The sequence below is a fragment of the Camellia sinensis genome, chromosome 9, assembly GCF_055761805.1.
Source record: "Camellia sinensis isolate YWXY chromosome 9, ASM5576180v1, whole genome shotgun sequence".
NCBI lineage: Eukaryota > Viridiplantae > Streptophyta > Magnoliopsida > Ericales > Theaceae > Camellia > Camellia sinensis.
The window spans coordinates 27,634,360-27,655,841 of NC_138969.1; the positions used below are offsets into that span (position 1 = coordinate 27,634,360).

A 21,482-nucleotide genomic window follows, 5' to 3' on the forward strand; every position below is an offset into this window, starting at 1 on the left:
CTTTGAAAAATACTTTCCCCTGTGTGTCTGAGACCGCAAAGTGACTGAGTTTGAATAGTTAAAACATGGCACCATGTCGGTAGCAGAGTATGAATCTAAATTCACTAAACTCGCCAAATATGCTCCATACATGGTGGATACTGATTACAAAAAGGCCAGGAAGTTTGAAGGTGGACTCAATGTTGAGATACTTGATCGAATTAATATCCTGAAATTGCTTAAATATGTGGATGTGCTCGACCGAGTAATAATAGCTGAGTTAAATATTGAAGCACTGAAACAAACTGAAACACCCGCGACCGAGTGGCGCGGTAGGAGACGGGGCTTCAAGTTTAAGAAAGGTCGGAATAGCTCATCGAATAAAAAGCAGAATACTGGGTCAACGAATAGTTCTAGAAAGGGTAACAGCTATAAGCACATAGCAGAGTGAAAAATATTATGCCAAGAGTATAGAAAATACAAAATAACTATGGGTAGTTATTTAAGCTAAAATAGTAACAGAACTTAATTTGAATAAACGAATAATTTAAAGTGACAGAAACTAAAACGCAGAAATTATGTAATTAAATAACCATAACCACGGTACAGAACAAAACAGAACAGAGGTTACTGGAGTGACAGTCAGAACAGAGGTCAATGGATCCATGACAAACAGATGACTACAAAGTGGCCAAACAGAGGCCAATGGTTATTTAAGTCCCTCAAAGCATGAGACTCTCGTGGTAGTACTTACAAAACATAATTGTTTATAAGGTTATAGTCAAATATTCTTTAAAATTTAAACAAACACATTCATGGGTTTCATTTTAAACAAGTAGAGTTCAGAAATTAATCTACGTAATTGAAATATTAATATAACTTATAAAGTATAACTTGTATTAATATAACTCATAAAATATATGTTGTATAAAATAAATTATGATAAGTCAAAACATACGTAAAATCTATTGCGGTGACTCAAGGTATAATATAATTCATCTTAATATTGACCTTTAGCCTTACTCCACTATCACAACCTTCCTACTATAAGTTCCTATTTCTAGTATCTTGGCTGCCTCTCTCTTTTTTCTTTTTTCTTTTTCCTTTTCTTTCCACAGATCTTGATCAACTCCCTTCCTATTTATAGGGAGGTGAAAGCACCTTCAGGCCAACATGTGGCACAACTCAAATCCCTCCCCAGACTTGATCATAAATCACTATGGATTTATACTTATCTTAATGAATATTTGTGATAATTACACTTTTGCCCAGTTTTCTAATATAACTATATAAAGAAATTAATCCCTAATTAAATTGTACTTTATCGTATATCAATAGAAAATTAATTATTTATTTTACTATCACACCCACTATTATTGTTAGTATTTATTTATCTATTTGTTGTTTTAATAATATATTATCACATACACCCACAATTATATATAACTATAAATATTTATGTGATATTTAATTAAACGTTTAGGGTGTCACATTCTAGAAATGATACCCACAAACATTAACATATTCACATCTATCCAGCAACAATCAATCACACTATGCCACTCAAGAATTAACTCATGTGCCACTACAGTGCAATATTAAGACATGATGAGTCATTTAAGACATAGTAAACAAGTATGAAAGAATCTATTGAGTAAAGACCGCAATTCAGTATTACACAAATCAAGTTCTATGTACTTGTGAATGTTAGTAGAACACATCATCAGTAACCTCAGTCTAACGTGCAATCTCCATAACTAGTTAACTAACCACTATAATAGCCCAATGTAACTCATAATAACCCTCAACATATACAGACAAGATTAAACTTTCGTAACCAGGATTCTCTTCTCATTTTTTTTTTTTTTTTGGTTGAAAGACTATGCAATGTCTTGATTCATTAAGCTTTCTAATCAATCCTTGTAGTAAGCATTGGGCCACTGACTCTCAAACCAGACAGTTTTAGGGCACTAGGTATGAAGACACCCCTACGGGCTTAATAACTCAAGTTGAAAAAGCTACAAATCTAAACAAGTCTTTTTTTTTTTCTTATTTTTCTTAACTGTGCAATGTCTAGGTCCCTTAAGTTTTCTAATTAACCCATGTAACAAGTATTGGGCCAATGACTCCCAAACCAGACGGTTTTAGGGCACTAGGTGTAAAGACACTCCTACGGCAAACAAGTCAAGTATTTGTTTGTTTGTTTGTTTTTATTATTTTGAGAATCAAGGCTAGTCATTTATTCTTTCCTGCAACACTAGCAATTATCAATAATGTACACCAGGGATTATAATAGAGAGGTCAACACTATGATAGTGTGTTCATGTGAGTTAAGGTATACTCATGATAAGTGTACTAATACCACAGCCACAAACAACTATCCTAGTGCAAACATCACATGCGAGTATTTATCCAATAAACCCTTTTCAGACAAATCTACTATACTCCCCAATTAACATATGCAAATATCATCACCCTAGTAGTAACAAGTCAATCATCAAATGAAGTAATGTAATCAAGTGAAGCAGGTATACGCATGAATTATAAGCCAAATAGAAATGCACAAAAGAAAATAACCTCATCCCCCAACTTGAATATGACATTGTCCTTAATGGAAGAAAATGCTAAGTGAATAGGCAAAAGAGAGTATTACCAAAGATTGTAGGTGTACATTCAGGTAGGCAAATAGTAACACAAACACACGCACACACACACACACACATACACACACACACACACACACACATTTTTTTTTTTAGAAAGAGAAACAACAAAAAGTAAATACAAAAATAAAAGAGACAAAGAAAAAAAATAGTCTAATACTATTGAGAATCCGATGATGGTGGTAGGGGGAAATGCTGTCAAACAAGGTGTTCATCAATGACTGCATCTCGAACGCATCATCCTGGACCCGAGTGCCTAGCTGGTCAAAACGCTGCTGGCTGGACTCTCGATATGTATAAAATTCAGTTTGTAGTGATGCAACTGACTATTGAATGTCGAGCTAGCAGGCATTAAGCTGGTCGAAAGCTACCTGTGCATAGTCCTGATGCGCCTGAAAATTCGTACGCAACCCCATGAGGATCTGGTGGTGATTGTGAAGAGTAAAGTGGACCTGATCTACAGAATGCTGAAGCTGTAAGTACTCCTCACAAGTCATATATAATGGGTCCCCTTAGGGTGGCACAAGAGAGGCAGGAGGAGGTGGTTGGTTGTGGACGAGGTCATAGACCTCATCAACCAGGGCACCAACTTGTTGCGGGATGCAGGATAAGCTATGCTGCCATTCCCACTGCCTGAAAGTCAGACAAGTAGTGTCAATCTCCTCAGTCAGATCAATTAGGAGGCCATTCATCTCGAAGATAAGTGTGAGCAAGTTGGCAAACGACAAGGGCCAAGTCCGGTTCTGCACAAGTTGAGGCTGACCTGCAGAAATTTTCTTATATGCATCCAGATCACGTGTGCAAGCGGGACCTGATAACCATATTGGTAAGCATGTAGGATCTGGACATGTGACATTCAACTTTATGCCCAAGTGGAAGGGCATTCTTATATATCATTGAGTCAATGAATAACTTGCGTCACTGTGGGCTCTCGAGAAGTACTCTTCGATAAGGCTGTGTATGGGTTGTTAGCCCTTAACTTCCGAAAAGGGCTGGTGGTCTGTCTTGGAAAAGAACCCTAACACTTAGGTAATCATGGATTATGTGATGCTAACAAGGTGGCCATCAATAGTGGACAGCAGTCCTACCTCAGTGAGTGACTCGTACATGTTCTGGTAGAAAAGTCGTATCAGACGAGGATACGTGGGCGCCGTAACAGTGCAAAGGCCCAACTGTTGCCGGAGGCAGAGCTACTCAACAGCCCATGAGATGTCTGGGTCATTCTGAAAATAGTTGAAGGTGAGCTGTGTGAGCTTGTGAAGTAGGCGTAAAGCCCACTCCATGCGTGGTAACTCAACCGGTGGTGGTGGCAAGGATGGTAGTGACGGTGGTGGTGGTGGTGCTGAGGAGGACGAACCTCTGGCCTTTTTGGAGGCTCGGGTGGATAGTTGTCTACTCATATCCTGCACACACCAAAAACAAATATATACACACCCGTGGAACCAGCATGAGAATAGGAATAAGATATTAAAGCACAAGTCTGCCCACTGATCTACCACATGCAATTCTCATCATTTTTCTTTTTCTTGTTCTTTTTTTTTTGTGATAAATGAAACCTAAAATAAAATTAAATTAAATAAACTAGACACATTAACATTTTATTTAAAAACTAATAACTAAACAAATAAAAATGAACTACACTAACAAGTAATGAATTAAACTAATAAAGAATAATGAGATAATAAAAAAAAAATAAACAACTAAACAACTAAATAAATAAATAGACAACCTAGCAAAATAAAATGAATTAGAAAAGCTAAGCATGAGAAGATTTTTTTTTTTGTAAAAAAAAAAAAAAAAAAACTTGGCGCACGTGCGGGGTAGTTCTCTGCACGTACGGCGGAACACTTGCACTAGGGCACGCACTTGCATATAAAGCAGGTGACAAATTTGATTCATGGGATTTCCCGTACGTGCGGGACTCAGGCTGCACCTGCGGCTATTGTGCCGCACCACACTACGCACTTGCTTTTAACATTGTAGTAACTTGTGGACTGAGACTTTTGCTGCATATGCAGGTGATTTTGCTGCATGTGTGGGTGATTTTGCTGCACGTGCGAGATTTTTTTTTTAGAGGAAAATATTTCTTAACTCAAGAACCACCTAAAACATTTCAAACCATTTCTACCTACAATACACATCTGAAATAAAAATATCACTTTAAAAATACACGCGAAAACCACATGTACTACTTTTCTCCCTCACAGTGTTTGTAACTTTCCCTATTCTCCAACAAGGTAACAGACTAGGTTGATTTGGTATCCAGAATCGAGGCGCATAAAGTTAACTTGACCTGTGGGGCTGCCACACAGAGTTCAAGTAGAGATGGTTTTGAAGCAATCTCCACACCCCTGGGTATTTAAACTAGACTCTAGTCTCGGAAATTCCAAACCTTTGCGTTCTAGGCTTTGCCATTTGAACTCTAGTTTCCACCGTCTAAGTTGGTCTCCTAGGAACTCACTATAAACAGAGTTAGGTGGCTATACTAGACCGTCAGTGTCGTTTGGGCACGACTAACACCAAAAGAATTACACCTTTAGAGGTTTTGAAGTCTCCTAGACGTGACATAAAGCACAACAAGAATAAATAAAAATATAATAAAATAGAGAGGAAGGAAAAGAGAACAAGGCATCAATCTCTCAATCATAGTAAAAAGGATTTGAAGTCTCCTAGACGTGACATAAAGCACAACAAAAATAAATAAAAATATAATAAAATAGAGAGGAAGGAAAAGAGAACAAGGCATCAATCTCTCAATCATAGTAAAAAGGATCCATCAAAGCAATGGACTCAATCATATCCCCATTCCCAATCCCCTCTATATATGGCTTCAGTCTTTGGCCATTCACCTTGAAAGTGTGGTCATTCCTTGGATCTTGCATCTCAACGGCGCTATGAATAAATGCTTCTACAACCACAAAGGGACCATCTCATCTTGATCTAAGCTTACCCAAAAAGAGTCTCAATTTTGAGTTAAAAGCCATACTTTTTGGCTGGGTTTAAAGGATTTTCTATTAATGTGCTTATCATGGAATTCCTTAGTTCGAGCTTTAAAATTTTTTGAACTCTCATATGCAGCATTTCGAATTTCTTCCAACTCATTAAGTTGCAATTTCCGGTTGAGCCCAACCGCGGCCATGTCGAAGTTAAACTTCTTTATGGCTCACAACGCTCGGTGCTCAAGTTCAATCAGGAGGTGGCAAGCTTTGCCAAACACCGCCCTATATGGTGACATCCCAATGGGTGTCTTATAAGCAGTGCGGTAGGTCCGTAATGCATCAATCAAACGTTTTGACCAATCTTTCCTATCTGGCCTCACCGTTTTCTTTATTATGTGCTTAACCTCCCTATTAGAGACTTCTACTTGGCCACTAGTTTGAGGGTGGTATGAAGTGCCAACTTTGTGAGTGATAGAGTATTTCTTAACGACCAACTCAAAGAACCGGTTACAAAAATGCATACCCTAATCACCTATTGTGGCCCTAGGAAACCCAAAACGACTAAAGATGTTTTCATGCAAGAATTTGATTACTACTTTATGATCGTTTGATCGGGTAGCTATTGCCTCCACCCACTTAGACACATAATCCACTATCAAGAGAATATACTCAAACCCGAACGACGACGGGAAAAAGTCCATAAAATCAATCCCCCAAACATCAAAGAACTTTACTATAAGAATAGGGGACATTGGCATCATATCACGACGAGATATTAAACCCATTTGTTGACAGCGCAAACAAGTTCTACAAAATTGATGGGCGTCTTTGAAAATGGTGGGCCAATAAAACCCATTTTGTAAAACCTTGGCGGCCGTTTTATGCCCACTAAAATGACCGCCACATGCAGAAGCATGACAAAATGTAAGAATGCTACGCACCTCACTCTCCGGCACACATCGTCGGATCACTTAGTCGGAGCAATATTTAAACAACTCCGGATCCTCCAAAAAATAATACTTGACCTGCGAAAAGAATTGGTCTTTGTCTTGCTTAGACCAATTTTGAGGAATTCGCCCAATGGCCAAGTAATTCACAATATGTGCAAACCACAAGGGGCTTGCTCGTGACACCACAAGAAGTTGTTCATCTAGAAACGAATCATGCAAAGTTAAAGGGTCACTATTATACTCAACAAGGACTCGAGAGGTGATCTGCCACCATATTCTTAGATCCTTTCTTATCTCAGATCTCTAAGTCAAATTCCTAAACCAACAATATCCATCTAATTAAGCTAGGTTTGGTCTCTTTCTTTGATAGTAAATACTGCAAAGCGGCATGATCAATGAAGAATATGACCTTGGAGCCTAGGAGATAAGACCAGAATTTATCTAAGGCAAAGACCACAGCTAGCAACTCTTTCTCAGTAGTAGTGTAATTCAATTGTGCATCCGAAAGAGTGCAACTAGCATAGTATATAGCATATAGTGCCCTATTGACCTTTTGGCCCAACACAGCCCCGACAGCATAACCTGAGGCATCACACATGATTTCAAAGGGAAATGACCAATCCGATGATTTCATGATTGGGGCGGTAGTAAGGGCCACTCTCAGTATTTGAAAAGCTTTCAAACATGCCTCATCAAAGATAAAAGGTGCGTCCTTAGCAAGTAAACTACACAAAGGATGTGATATTTTACTAAAGTCTTTGAGGAACCTACGGTAAAAACCTGCATGCCCTAGGAAAGACCTAATTTGATGCACAGAATTGGGTAGAGGAAGGCTTGCAATGAGGTCAACCTTAGCTTTGTCAACCTTTATGCTTCGAGGGGACACAATGTATCCCAACATTATACCTCACGAACCATAAAATGGCTCTTTTCCCAACTCAAAATCAAGTTTGTCTCTACACAACGAATAAGGACTTTGGTTAAGTTTTGAAGACATTCCTCAAAAGATGGCCCAAACACGGAGAAGTCATCCATGAAAACCCCTAAAAATTTCTCCACCATGTCAGAGAAAATGGCCATCATACATTGTTGAAAAGTCGCCGGTGCATTACATAGCCCAAAAGGCATGCGCTTGTAAGCAAAAGTGCCAAAAGGACAAGTGAACGTGGTCTTTTCTTGATCAACGGGGTACACCGGGACTTGATTATATCTCGAGTAGCCATCAAGAAAACAATAAAAACCCTACCCCGCTAATCTCTCAAGAATTTGATCAATAAATGGCAAAGGAAAATGATCATTGCTAGTCATGGAATTCAATATCCTATAATTAATACACAGTCGCCACCCAGTAGTGGTTCGTAGGGGTGTCCGCGGTTCGGTTTGGGACGATTTGGACCCGCCCGCATCTATGCGGTTTAGGGAAAAGTCAACCCGCAACCGCCCGCAATGCGGTTTGCGGTTTGTGCGGATAGGGTTCGCGGATGCGAGGGCGGTTGCGGGTGGTTTGCGGATTGAACTTTTTTTTCAAAAATTTATTTTTAAACCTTTATTTTTCTCCCATTTTTTCAATCTTTATTTTGTACCTTTTTCCTCATATTTTCTAAAATGCTCCAACATTAATAATTAATGAATTAAAACTTATAAAAAATTTATAAAATAAAAAACACAACAAATTCAATTCATAACCTAAACAAATCATTCAAAATCTACATTCATCATTAACTTGCATTCATCCTACATTCATAATTCATAACCCAAATAAAAAAATCCTACATTGAAAATTCTGCATTCATCATTCCTAACCCAAATAAAAAAAAAAAGAGTAATTCTTCATTAACTTACATTCATCGAAAATGCAAAAAAAATAAAAATCCATCAACTTACATTCATCCAAAACCAAAACCAAAACCAAAATGTAATAAAAAAAAAAAAAATTTGTTGTCAAACTTCATTCAATACAAACCCATGAAATAAAATTAAAACATTTCTAAGATATGAAACGTCATCTTCATGAATCCCATCCAATCCAACTTTCACAAATTCCAATTCCAATTCCAATTCTAATTCTAATTCCATGCATTTGGTTGATGAACCCTACACAAAAACAAATTGAAAAAATATAAACTTTAATCTTCAATTATAGTAAGAAATGAAAAGATAAACAAATGTCTATATATTGTATCTCAATATAGTAAGAAAATGTGTTGAGTATATGAAAAAATTACCAATGAGCAAATGGATATTAAAAGATTCAATGAGCAAATTGATTAATGACAGATTCAATTTCAGATTTAATTTTAATAACAGATTCAGATTTACATTCCAAATAGGCATATAGATTTAGATTTAGTTACAGATTCAACACAATTAATAACAGATTCAATTTCAGATTTAATTTTAATAACAGATTCAGATTTACATTCCAAATAGACTCAGATTCAGATTTAGATTTAGTAACAGATTCAGATTTACATATTCAGATTAATAACATATTCAATTTCAGATTTAATTTTAATAACAGATTCAGATTTAATTTAATTTTAATAATAGATTCAGAATTCCTAAAAATATAAAACAACTAAGAGATTACAGATTCAAATTTCAAAAAAACACAGATTACAGAAAAAAATCAAATTTGTAGGAATGTATTATATCACACAGATTCCTGAAAATATATAACAAATTTAATTCCAAAACAAACACACAGATTACAGATTCAATTTCAAAAAAAAATCAGATCTGTTGGTCCAAAAAAAAATCAGATTTATTTCCAAAGAAACACACCGATTCGATCGGTGCAGAGATGAGAGATCAGAGAGAAAGAGACTGAGAGAAAGAGAGAGAGGCTTACCCGTGAGTCGATCGGTGCAAAGATGCAAAACCAGAGAGTGAGACTGATGAGATGAGAGAGTGAGAGAGACAAATCAGAGAGATATCTGATATATATATATATATGTTGTAAAAAAAATCAAAGATCGGGGCGAGAGAGAAAGAGACAAAGACTGTGAGAGAGAGAGAGAGAGAGAGAGAGAGAGAGGCTTACCTATGAGTAGATCGGTGCGATGAGAGAGTGAGACGATCGGTGCAGAAGATGAACAACGAGAGAGTGAGAGAGACAGTGATGGGATGAGAGAGTGATCGGTGCAGAAGATGAACAACGAGAAAGTGAGAGAGACAGTGATGAGATGAGACTGAGAGAGTGAGGGAGACAGCGATTGGGGTTTTTTGTTTTGTTTGTTATAGATGAGGTGAGTGAGATGGTGAGATAGACAATCAGATTTGAAAGAGGAAAAAAAAAATAAAATTAATGCAGGCAGGTTGGGCGGGTGCGGTTCAAACCCGCAACCTGAAATTTATATAAAATCCAAACCGCACCCTACCCTAATGTGTTTGCGAAACCACCCATACGCTTGCGGTTCAGATTAGGTAGGGCGGTTTGGGCGGGTCAGATAACCTTACGCTCATCCCTAGTGGTTCATATGGGGACCAACTCTCCTTGCTCATTCTTTATAATAGTGATGCTCGATTTCTTGGGCATCACTTGCGTGGGACTCACCCACTTGCTATTCGAAATGGGGTATATAATACCCACATCCAACAATTTTAACACCTCATTTTTCACAGCCTCTTTCATGTTGGGATTAAGTCTTCGTTGCATTTCACGAGAAGGTTTGACATCCTCCTCTAAATGTATATGATCCATGCACACGGAGGGGTCTATCCCTTTCAAATTGGCCACTAACCACCCTATAGCAGTCTGATGTCCCACAAGAACACTCATTAATTGACTTTCCTGCTCTGCAGTTAATTCAGATGTAATGATGACAAGTAAAGTATCCTAAGGCCCTTAAAATACATACTTAAGTATGGCCTAGAGTGGTTTCAACTCAAGTGTAAGTGGTGTGACTAAGGATGGTGTGGCAAGCTCTTTAGACAGAGGAGCAAGGGGCTCAAACCGGGCTTTCCATGGAGAAAAATCCAGTGTAGAAGAAGAATTAAGTAAGGCATTCATCTCCTCAACCGACCTATCAACATCAAAATTTTCAAACCCAAAATGAGCTAGACAAGTCTCTAGAGGGTCCTCTATAAGAATGGAGGGTAAAGCCTCCTCTACAATTCCATCCACAATATCCATAAATAAACACTCCTATGTTTTATGGGGTTGTTGGGATACTTGGAAAACATTAAGTTTCACTTGCATATTTCCAAATGAAACATCCATAACCCCGGTATGACAATTTATGCATGCATTGGCCGTAGCCAAGAAAGGTCGACCTAAGATCACTGGGATTTGCTTTCTAAAGCTGGCTACCGGTTCCATATCTAAGACCAAAAAGTCAACAGAAAAATAAAACTATCGACCTTTACTAGCATATTTTCGATCATGCCACATGGCACTTTGAGGGACTGGTCAACCAATTTGAGAGTAACAGTAGTGGGCTTCAACTCGCCAAACTAAATTCTTTGTACACAGAGTACGATAATAAATTGACACTAGCCCCTAAATCTTATAAGGCCCTATCAATGAAATGTTCCCCTATAATGCATGCAATGGTTGGGGCACCTGGGTCTTTAAGCTTAGGGGGTGTGTCACTTAATAAAATAGAGCTTACTTGCTCCATGAGTATGACCTTTTGGTACACGTGTATCATAGATTTACGCTTTTGTGTACAAAGGTCCTTCAGAAATTTAGCATAGGAGGGTACTTACTTAATCGCCTCTAATAGGGGGAGGTTGATTTTCACTTATTTAAAAACCTCTATCATCGCTTCCATAGATTCTGCCTTTTTATTAAAAGGGAATGGTGTATCAAGGCATTGAGGAAAGGGTGCCTTAGGCTCCTGTAAAGTGCTAGGGGCCAAGTCATCCCCCTTAGGTGTTTCTCCCTCACCCTTGCTCTCATTGGGTTGACCACTGTGATCACCCTTCTTAGCCTTAGTTACATCAGACACAACCGGCCGAGGCTCTAACTCTCTCCCACTTCTCAAAGTGATCACCACTTGCACCTGCTCATGGTGCTTTCCATTCCCACCTGACCCCTCTGCCCCATATTGACCCTTAGGATTGGCCACAATCTGACTCGATAATTTTTCCTCCTCTCTCCTATTTATGTTATTAGACATTTGACCTAATTGGGCCTCTAGCTTAGCAATGGAGTGAGTATGGGAGTGAACTACCGGTGCTAACCCCTTAAGTTCTGAGAGAACTTCCAGCACCTGTGTCTCAAATGCAGAGTTGCCTTAAGGAGCAGGCGGGGATTGTGGGGGTCGATAAAGTTGTGGTGGTCGGTAAGAAGATTGGTTAGCAAAATTATTAAAATTTTGCCTTGGTGGTGGAGGATTGTAAGAAATGCCTTGTGAAAGAAGTCTTCATGAAAAATTAGGGTGATTTCTCCATCTCGAATTATATGTATTAGAAAATAGGTCGTTACCCAGGTTGGAGAATCCTTGAGCCGCGTTCACATGCTCTTGGACTAATTCTGGAAATTATGATGCCGAAGGGCACTTACTTAAGTCATGAGCTGGACTCGCACAAATAACGCATGCCTCGTGAAATTAAGGCTGATCTTACTGTGTAGAGGCATGTCTTAAAGCTAATAGTTGGTCTATCTTGTGGGACAATGTCTCTGTCTGTTGGGCTAACTCTAGGTTTTGCCCTACCTCATAAATACCCTCTTTTTTCGGGGCTCCAATTACTGGTTGCTGGACTTGCCGGGCTGCGGAGACATAGTGAAGGGAATTATCGCTTAGGTTTTCAAATAATTGCCATGCCTCGGCGTCATTTTTGGACATGAATGTCTCACCACAAGAAGAATCCATTCATTTGGCGGTGAGGCTCAGTTAAGCCATAGTAAAAGGTTTGAACAAGTTGCCAATCAAGCACTTGGTGGTAGGGACACTGTTGGAGAAGGTCACGAAGTCTTTCCCATGTCTCATGTAATTGCTCGCCATCAATTTGAGCAAAATTGGTGATGGCTCACCTGAGTTGGTTGGTCTTACCAATGAGAAAGTACTTCTTCAAAAACTTTTGCTGTAATTGGTCCCCAAGTTGTGATAGAATTAGCAGGTAAGGAGTTCAACCAGTGTTTGACTTTGTCCTTTAATGAAAATGGAAACAAATGCAATATTAGGGCCTCATTGGTGAAGTTTTGGATCCTCACTGTAGAGCAAATTTCTAGAAATTCATGCAGATGTTTATAAGGGTCATCAGGAGCAAGTCCATGGAATGATGGGAGCATTTGTATGGTGCTAGTTTTAATCTCATAATGAGCAGCCGTAGTGTCGGGTAACTGGATGCATGATAGTGATGTATATGCAGTGGGTGTGAAGTAATCTTTAAGGGTGCGGTTGGGCCCATTTGGGTTCACCATCTCAATTGGTTCGAGGTATGGGTATGGATATTCAAGCCTAAGAACATGGGAAGAGGCTCTAAGTTTCCTAAGAGTCCTTTCTAGTTCAAGATCCAAATTCCACAATTTAGGGCGACAAGAACGGCGCCCGTGCATACACTACTCACACATACACACACACACACACACTAAGTTCTGACTCTGTGCACTAAGTTATGAAAACAGAATACCAAAGGAGAAAATACTCATAGCGGTTAAACGAAAACACTTTACTTGTCTTGCGGGTGCTTGACGTATAGACGTTGTCTCCAACCTCCAATTGAGCTTTGTCTTTCTTTTTAGCACTTCGGTGCTTTGCTTGCGAGTATTTATTTTTTTAGCACTTTAGTGCTATGGTTTGTTTTTAAAGCTCGGTTGCGCTCTGCTTACACTTCGGCGATAGCTCCACTTTCAAAAACTTTGCACACTTAGCAACACTAAAAAAAATTGTAAAATCCTAAACTAAAAATTAAAATCAGAATGTAATTTTAAATTATTTAATTTCGCCAGAAGTCCCTGGCAACGGCACCAAAATTTGATAGGTCGTTTCACACACCAAAATTAAACATTAAACTATACCAAATTTCTTAGACTAATGGCAAGTCCAGGTATCGATCCACAAGGACAAACGAAAAATTAAACTAATTTAATTGTTAAATTCCTGAATTAATTTTGATAAAAAGATTGATTGTTCAAAACCTAATAATAATTAAATTAAACAAGCAAATAAACTAGCAATTATAAATAAAAATGAATTTACTGATTTGGGAAAAAACCTAAGGCAATGAGTTCACTACGAGTTATGTAAATAAAGTTTCAATTTGAAATCAATTATGCTATAGTTTGAATGGAATAATACTTCACAACTACAAGTTCGAAGTATTTATCAAGAAAATCATCACGTTCAATGTACGGGCACGAACCATCTCAAGTAGTACGAATCGTTCGCTCTAAACTAGGGTAGCAAAACGACTCATCCCTCGTAGTATGGCTCGTCTCATACTTTGAATATGAAAGAAAAGAAAACCATTGTATGGAAAGCATTCAACAATCACAGAAAGCCGAATATTTGAAAAAATAGTGAAATACATATATATATATATATATATATATGAAACTTCTAAAACATCATACAATTGTTCAAACTTTTACATAATCAAAAACCAAAAAGAAAACCTAATTACATAGCTAGTGTTTCATCAAAACCTAGAAAAGAAGAGCCTAGCCACTCATGGAGGAGTGGGAAGAGGTGAAGGAAGTTGACGAGGAAGAAGCCCCATGAAAGTTACCTTTGAAGTTTTAGGAAAATCACCTTTTCAAAACCCTAGCCTCCCTTTCCTTAGAAAATTTTTTGAACCCTATTCTAGTCTATTCTCTCATTTTTATCCTTTGTTGTCTTTCAAACAGGTTCAAAATAGCGGTATGAAATTCGAGGTATGGCTGCACGTGCGGGAGTGGTCACCGCAAGTGCGGGAACATTAGGCCTTGTTTGGTTGCAAAGTAAAGGCCGCACGTGCGGGAATGGGCCTCCGCACGTGCGGGAGGAACTTTTCTCTCCAAAATTCTATATTTTTGCTCATTTTATGCTCCCACTATGTACAATCTGATTGACATTAAACTGGCATAAAATACATAGTTTGACAAGCAAGTAGAGTTAAGAGATCCTAATTAACGGTCTTAGTGTTGCATAATTTGGTCTCAATAACCCGCTCAACCCGCCCACCCTAACCTTATTTTTTTAGGACTTGGGAAGATTATTTTAGCCCATAGAGCCAAGTTGGGCCAACATTTTCGGCCCCATAGATTTATGAGCTAGGTTTGTGATTTATACTTTCAACCCAGCTCGGCCTGACCACCGTTATTAAATTAATTAATTATAATATATTAAAAAATATATTTTTTGTTAGGATCTAAATTTTATCTATGTTAATTTTATTAAAACTCATATTTGTGGTGATATTTGATTGAATTTATTTAAGATATCTTTCAATTAATACACAAAATCCTTTAATTTATAATATTATCAATATATTTATTTAAGAAATATAATGTGTGACTAAATTTAATTATGAAATATTTAATTTTTTTTAAACATATAGTCCAATGGATGGACTTGGGATTTCTAATTATATTTTGAGATGGCCTTAGACAAATGTAGAGGCTCGATGTTAGCGCCGAACCAGACCGGGCTTGGACATACACAAAGTCCCTTATCATGTAGTGTTGGCCTGGCCCGACGAATGCCTACCCCTAGTTAATCCCTTCACTATTAATCGTGCAAATCAAACAAGCCCACAGGAAATTAGAAAATAAAGGGTAAATTACACTTTGCCCCATTTATATTTGATTATTTTATTACTTTAGCTCGTCAAGTTTGTTTTTTCGCTCATTGGCCATTCATATTTTAAATTTTCTTAATTTACTTCAAGAATTAACTTGTGTCAAAAATTATATAGAAGATGATACATTAATAGTCACGTGAAATAATTTATTTATTTATTTTTTATATATAATTCACACTTCTAATATAAACCTAAACTACAAATATAATAATATATTTTGTATGTTATACGATAGTTGATGTGACATTTTCTGTTTAATTTTAAACAAAATTTGCTTTAGGAGTAAATAGAAAAAACTTGAAATACGAAGGGTCAAAATGAAAAAAACCAAACTTGAAGGGTCAAAGTAAGAAAATGATTAAAATAAAATGGCAAAGTATAATTTAACCCTAAATAAATCAACAAGACTATAAACCCAAAATCTACCTAGAAATAGAAATTATTATTATAAATCCTTTATTTTGGACTATTTTGGGATGTGAGTTAAAACTAAAAGTCATTTTTCAGCTTTTAACCCACTTCCCTCTCTCATAAAAAAGCTAAAAAAGTAAAAAAAAAGAGTAAATTTTAACCATCTTTTCAAAATAATTTTATTCATTTAATCTCCACCACACATGCTCATTATGGATAAATTATGGATTCCTAATTTTGAGATTCTAGCTCTTTTTTTTTTTTGGAAAATATATTTAGGAAAAAGCCTCCGACCCCCAGTGGGGGTACTGGGGGTCGTGTGTGATTGGTGTAAAAAAAAAAAATTGTTATATTTTATTTTTTATTTTTTGTTTTCAGCTAATGCGGAGGCGACACCTCACTGGGGGTTGTCAGTGGGGGTCGCCCCACTGTGGGTCGGTAGCACGGCTCATATATTTAATCGTGGAGGTGAGGCCCTTGATGGGCCAAAACTAAACTTGGACCGTGAAATTCAATAATGTGGACTAGAAAATTGGCATTGCGCCAGGCCGGCCCAAGCTGTCTAAACTGGATCTGATACAAAGCCCGGTCCAAATCAATTCATATTGGCCCCATGTCTATAAATAGATGAAACTCCCTCGAAATTTCAAACCTTCGGAGCTCGAACAAATTCACCGTGAATTCTCTTCTCACTCTGCATCAAAAATGGCGCTAATCCTCCTCTCTCTCTCTCTCTCTCTCTCTCTCTCTCTCTAGAAGCCCTAATTCAATGCGATTATTATACTTGCAGGTCGAGAGAGAACTGCAAATCGATTGAAGATCTTCAATATCAGATCCATGGAGCAACGGTGCTTAAACTCGATCCGAAGATCGCATCTCATCAATTTACGATCTCTTCTCTCAAGTCCGAAATTAATACACTTACGATGACAATATTCAACAAATTAGGTATATTTCATCAATCTCATCTCTCTCTCTCCTCTCTCTCTATGTATTTTCTTACCATCTCATCAGTCAAATCTGAAATTGATACACTGGATTCCAAGTACTGTAACGAATTACGTACATTTCATCAATATCTTTTGGTTAGTGGTGACGATGGAACCATGTTGATTTTGTTAACATGAACTCATGTGAGGGCTTAAGGTGATAGAGAGAGGGGAAACTAGCATTTGTGTCCACAACATGTATAATGTTAGTATTGTATGCATATATCATAAAGTCAATCTCATCCCTCTATCTGCATACATGTATGCATAGTACATTGCAGACTAAAATAGACCTGCCAATGCCAATGGTACTCTGCTGTTGAATTTTGATGGACTCGCAAAGTAAAAGTGAAGTAATTTTAGAAATGCATTACACATATGTATATTTATGCTTGTGTATATGTAAATATGAAAATAATTAGATTGTTGGCTGGTTTTGTTGGTTTTATTTTATTTTTTTCACATCAGGAATTTAACACCCTTGCGGTACTCTCCAAGTGCCCACATTGGGAAAATGTTCCTGTATTGTGCATAATGGAGCATACAATTCTTCATGTAGACTCCAGTAATTTCCTGCGAGGGTAATTTTCATGGTTAGGAAGTTGTAATCTTTGAAGAACATAATTTTTTGAAAAAGCAAAACCATAAATAAGACCCAACATAGCCCATGATGTTTGTACTAGATTTGTTTTGTTTGCTTCCAGCCGTTGATATTTATTTTTCATGCGTAAAAATCATGGAAATGAGTAAAACATAAAACTTTGGAAAAAACAGAGTATTTGGAATAGTTCTATCATTTCTCACACAATTGTTGCGTAGAATTTTTCGTTTGCTTTTTCTAATATATATAGATATATTGTTGTGCCCAGTTTGGAATTGGAACTGGTCAACACAATTTAATTAGGTGTTAGAGCCAAGTATATAATTGAACACAGAACTTAGTTATGGAAGTTACCATAGAAGGGCATGATTCCAAGCTCTCTCCCCAACCTCCCTCTTCATTTTGTATTGAAAGCAAAAATTCAATGCCTCTGCGAACTGCTTGGCTGTTGTTATAAGTCTTTCCGGCTGAAACTAACCCTTCTAGCACAAAAAATGTGTCATAGATGAAGCAAATTCCCCAATAGCCATACCTGCTCATGTCATTGAACACACCAATTCCAATTGCCAAAGCTCTTCATTTTTTGAATTTTTTTTTAATGTATATATATATAAATTTAGAAGTGAAACCAACTCACCAAGAATCATTGGGCCATTGTCTCCGCTCAAGCAAACCTATTGCTTTTGCCACTGAAATTTCGATTTCTTTCTCCCGATGCGTTGGATGTAAACGTTTGAATGTCAATAGAGCATGGATTATGGATGCAGTGCATTCCACATGCCTAGATAACCAATTGACCAAGGTTAATAGTAGCTATCCATGGTGTGAAAAATATTTTAATGACAAGGGAATAAAATAAAAGGACAAGTTCTTACTCTGTCTCGACCATAATGTCAGCAAAAAGTTCTGAAGGATTCAACATCTGCATAAAGAGAAACGTTATAGTAAAAATCACTTTTTCATATTAAATGTTAAAAAGTAGGATTCCTGCAAACTATGAAGAGGACTGGTTTGGGTGTAAAATAATACAAATCACCAGAGTAGTATCCTAGTGGTTGGTGGCTTACTTCCATGTGGATTGGTGACCACAAGGAGATGGGTTCTTCTCTTTGGGGCAGCGTTCAGGGACATGGGCTACCGACTCCTTGTTATTATACCCTAGGTGACTGGGGTCAAACTATGGCTTAAACTAGTCTTGAGGGAGCATTTGTGAATTCTCTATGTATGATAGTCCGCGTTGTGAGTATTAGAATCCTATTCTAGTTGGATTTATCAATTCCTTAGACAAAACCTATTTAATTTATAATTGTTTTGTACTTAGTTTTAGACATCCAAGTGGATTCAAGTTAGGAAATTGAATTCGATTTCAAAGAAGCCATATATATCAACGTACAGGTCTAGGCTGCTAAAGGTACAAGCGAGCTTAGCCAAGCTTAAAGACAGTCAACGCATCATTTCTCAATCAATTCTATGTATTGCCTTGCAATGCAAAAAGTACTTGAATTGTTTGGTTTTGATTTATGTCAAGTCTCAAAGTACGTGCACACAAAGAATTGGTTTCATCAAATTGGTTTATCTAGTGGGATGTTAGAGTTGATTATGCACTCTGTTGTGCGCTCGAGTGAGGAACCACCAAATGATTTATTTTGAGGCAGTTTCAAAGTCATAATTTAATTGGGATTAGTTCTCAAGTCACCTTATGGTATCAACACTATAAATAGGACCTTAGCAGGTGTACCAAAATAAGCATGAAGTACTTTTTGAATACATTGTTTTGAAGGTCATTCAATCTCCAAGTCTTCGAAATAATTATTCATATGTTGGTGGATTTCCATAGTTTAAATGGTAAGTGAAAATAATACAAGCTATTACAATCTATGATGAGTGTTTACCTGGAAAGCAGGTAGTGGAACTGGTGGCTCCCAAATAGCAAATCCACCACTTTCAGGACTCTACATGAAGAAAAAGGTGTAAAAAAAAAAAAAAAAAAAAATTGTTGTCAAAGTTATGTGCCTGCCTCTATGCATTAGAGTTGTAAATGATCTTCGTTGTCAAAAATCAAATATAATATGTATGTTGTACCTGTAAGAATAGAAGGACATTCACTGCATCATATAAACTCTCAATGTCAGCTTTTTCCCCTGCAATTTCGGTAGGCATTTGCGAAAGTGTTAGTAGACACTGCAAAGAAATGGGAAAATTTGGTTATGACAACTTCAAAAAGAACAACCTAATGCATGAGATTCCCACCAAAGTGGGGTCTGGCAACCCCAAATTGCTAATTACCATTGAATTGTTATAGTTGTAACATAAAGCAAGATTACCTTCAGTGATTCAGCTGTGTAGTCCGAGACTACCCAACCTTGATCTTGATCAGAGAAAGTCCATGCGCCTTTAGTAAAGTAACGATACATGCTCTTGAAATCCCCAGTTGGATTTTTTTTGATCTTCAAATTTGAAGATCATACAATGTCAGTGAGTGAAATGAAATCGTTCCATACATTTTGCGTGTACACACACACAAAAATCATGTTTTTTTCTTTTTGAGAAGAAGAAACCTGTGATTCTTTTATGTAAACATGTGCCTTCTTAAGAGAATCCCCATATTCATCAGCCATATTACTTGCTATAATTGCTTGAGTGGCAAGAGTAGTGTCCCATATTTGGCTGCCAAAACTCTGCAATTCAACAAAATAGTTAACAAAAATATATTGTTCTAAAATTATAAAAGGCGATTTGGCGTAATTGTAAGGTTTGTCATTTGTGTTTCTAGTGGCGCAAGTTTGACTCACAAAAACCTCTCAAAAAATAAGGATGAGGTTGCTTATGTCTTATGCTTCCCAGAACCCATTTTAGTAGGAAACTATTATCGTAAGTTGTAGGTTTTTATGATGTAAACCTGCATTTTCATTCCATTTTCAGCAAGCCACAAATAATCAGGAACTCGGGCAAGATGATGCTTGAACTCATCGCCATCAGAGTTCTCCGCCCACCAACACATCATTTGCAAACTCTGTAACAAGAACTTATTAGACTTGTTTCACACTTTCAATCTGAAGAGTTTTGAAACCGATGACGCATTTGATTTTGTTTGTGTTCCTCGCCTTTTCGACACATCCTATGGTAATGTATCTGTTACTCTGCTCCATAACGCATGTACTTGACTGTTTTTCGAATGGCTCTCTCTCTTATCTTGTTGAGGGGCCAACAGTTCATGATCGGCTCACTCAGATAATGAAGACTATCCCAAAGGAGATCTTGTATGAAGGTATGATGATAGTAGAGATCCTCCTGCATTTTATAATTTAGTATGTATAGGCTTCATTAGGATTGAACATGTTCAAAAATTCAGTTCCATATCATAATTGCAATAATAGTAGATTTCCCTAACCTTGCAGCAGTCATGGCGTGCTTTATTCCAATTTATCTCCTCATATAGCTTTGGGTGAATTTCTCGTCTTAATGACTTGACAAGATTGGTGATCAGCCCATGATATTTCCTCCCATACAGGTATGACATGGGCATGTAAGTCATGCAATAGTAGCACAACATTTTTGCTTAATTTTGTAGAAGGATAGAGTTAGGCTTAGACCGAACAAGAAGATAAAAATTTATTCATTGGATGCCTAGCACGAAATTCAGTCATTTAAACTACCTAATCTTAATTAGTAACCTATCAGATTATGTAACATGGAAACTTTGTAACTAGTTTAGTGATCATCAGTAAAACAATTACAGTTGTCCAGACGAGAGCTAGACTTAGATTGTGTAAAAATGTTAGGTTTGATGCTTTTAATAGGTCATTAAATTGAGAGTTTCAAGTACAAGAATGTAGAATGTTTTACATATTTTCTTCAGGTAAAGGATACTCCTATAACTTTTGTTTAAAACAACAAATACAAAATGAAAAAATATAGGAAATAAATTTCCCTTTTAGTCACCTGGGTGACAAGGCGAAAATGAAGGGAAAAGCCAGAATTCTGGGGGCAGTGGGTTGCATTAGGCCCATTCATACACTCCCAACACCTGTAGAAAATGGAGAAAAAAATAATGGAAAGCTAAACTTTTTTGCATCACCATGTGCAAATTAAAATTCACATTAGATTTTCAGGTTCAACATCTAAAAATAATGACTGATATCAGTTTAGTGATAGTGATATCCACGGTTATATATTACTGGATAAATGTCACTATTATTTTTTACTTCCTACATGCATCT

At 37.1% G+C, this 21,482-nt stretch overlaps 1 protein-coding gene across 1 annotated transcript; it reads right to left on the reverse strand.

Moving 5' to 3' along the window:
- Window positions 1–3,832: 3,832 nt before the first annotated feature.
- LOC145799317 (dammarenediol II synthase-like) lies at window positions 3,833–20,263 on the reverse strand. Its single transcript, XM_082888868.1, has 9 exons — window positions 20,162–20,263; window positions 19,821–19,940; window positions 19,587–19,709; window positions 19,345–19,443; window positions 19,155–19,214; window positions 18,138–18,184; window positions 17,900–18,043; window positions 17,617–17,794; window positions 3,833–4,045 (listed from the first exon to the last, which is right to left on the reverse strand). Exons 1-9 carry the CDS (start codon window positions 20,261–20,263, stop codon window positions 3,833–3,835), a joined length of 1,086 nt encoding a protein of 361 aa, XP_082744994.1.
- Window positions 20,264–21,482: the final 1,219 nt, after the last annotated feature.

What these genes read in the sequence shown, in the direction of transcription:
- LOC145799317 (XM_082888868.1), bottom strand. Translation starts at nt 20,263, where the DNA reads ATGTGTTGGTGGGCGGAGAACTCTGATGGCGATGAGTTCAAGCATCAT. An exon ending in ATGTCCTTCTATTCTTACAG is followed by an intron (nt 19,215 to 19,344) that starts GTACAACATACA and finishes TTCTTCATGTAG; the next exon opens with AGTCCTGAAAGTGGTGGATT. An exon ending in GACATTATGGTCGAGACAGA is followed by an intron (nt 18,044 to 18,137) that starts GTAAGAACTTGT and finishes TTGGTTATCTAG; the next exon opens with GCATGTGGAATGCACTGCAT.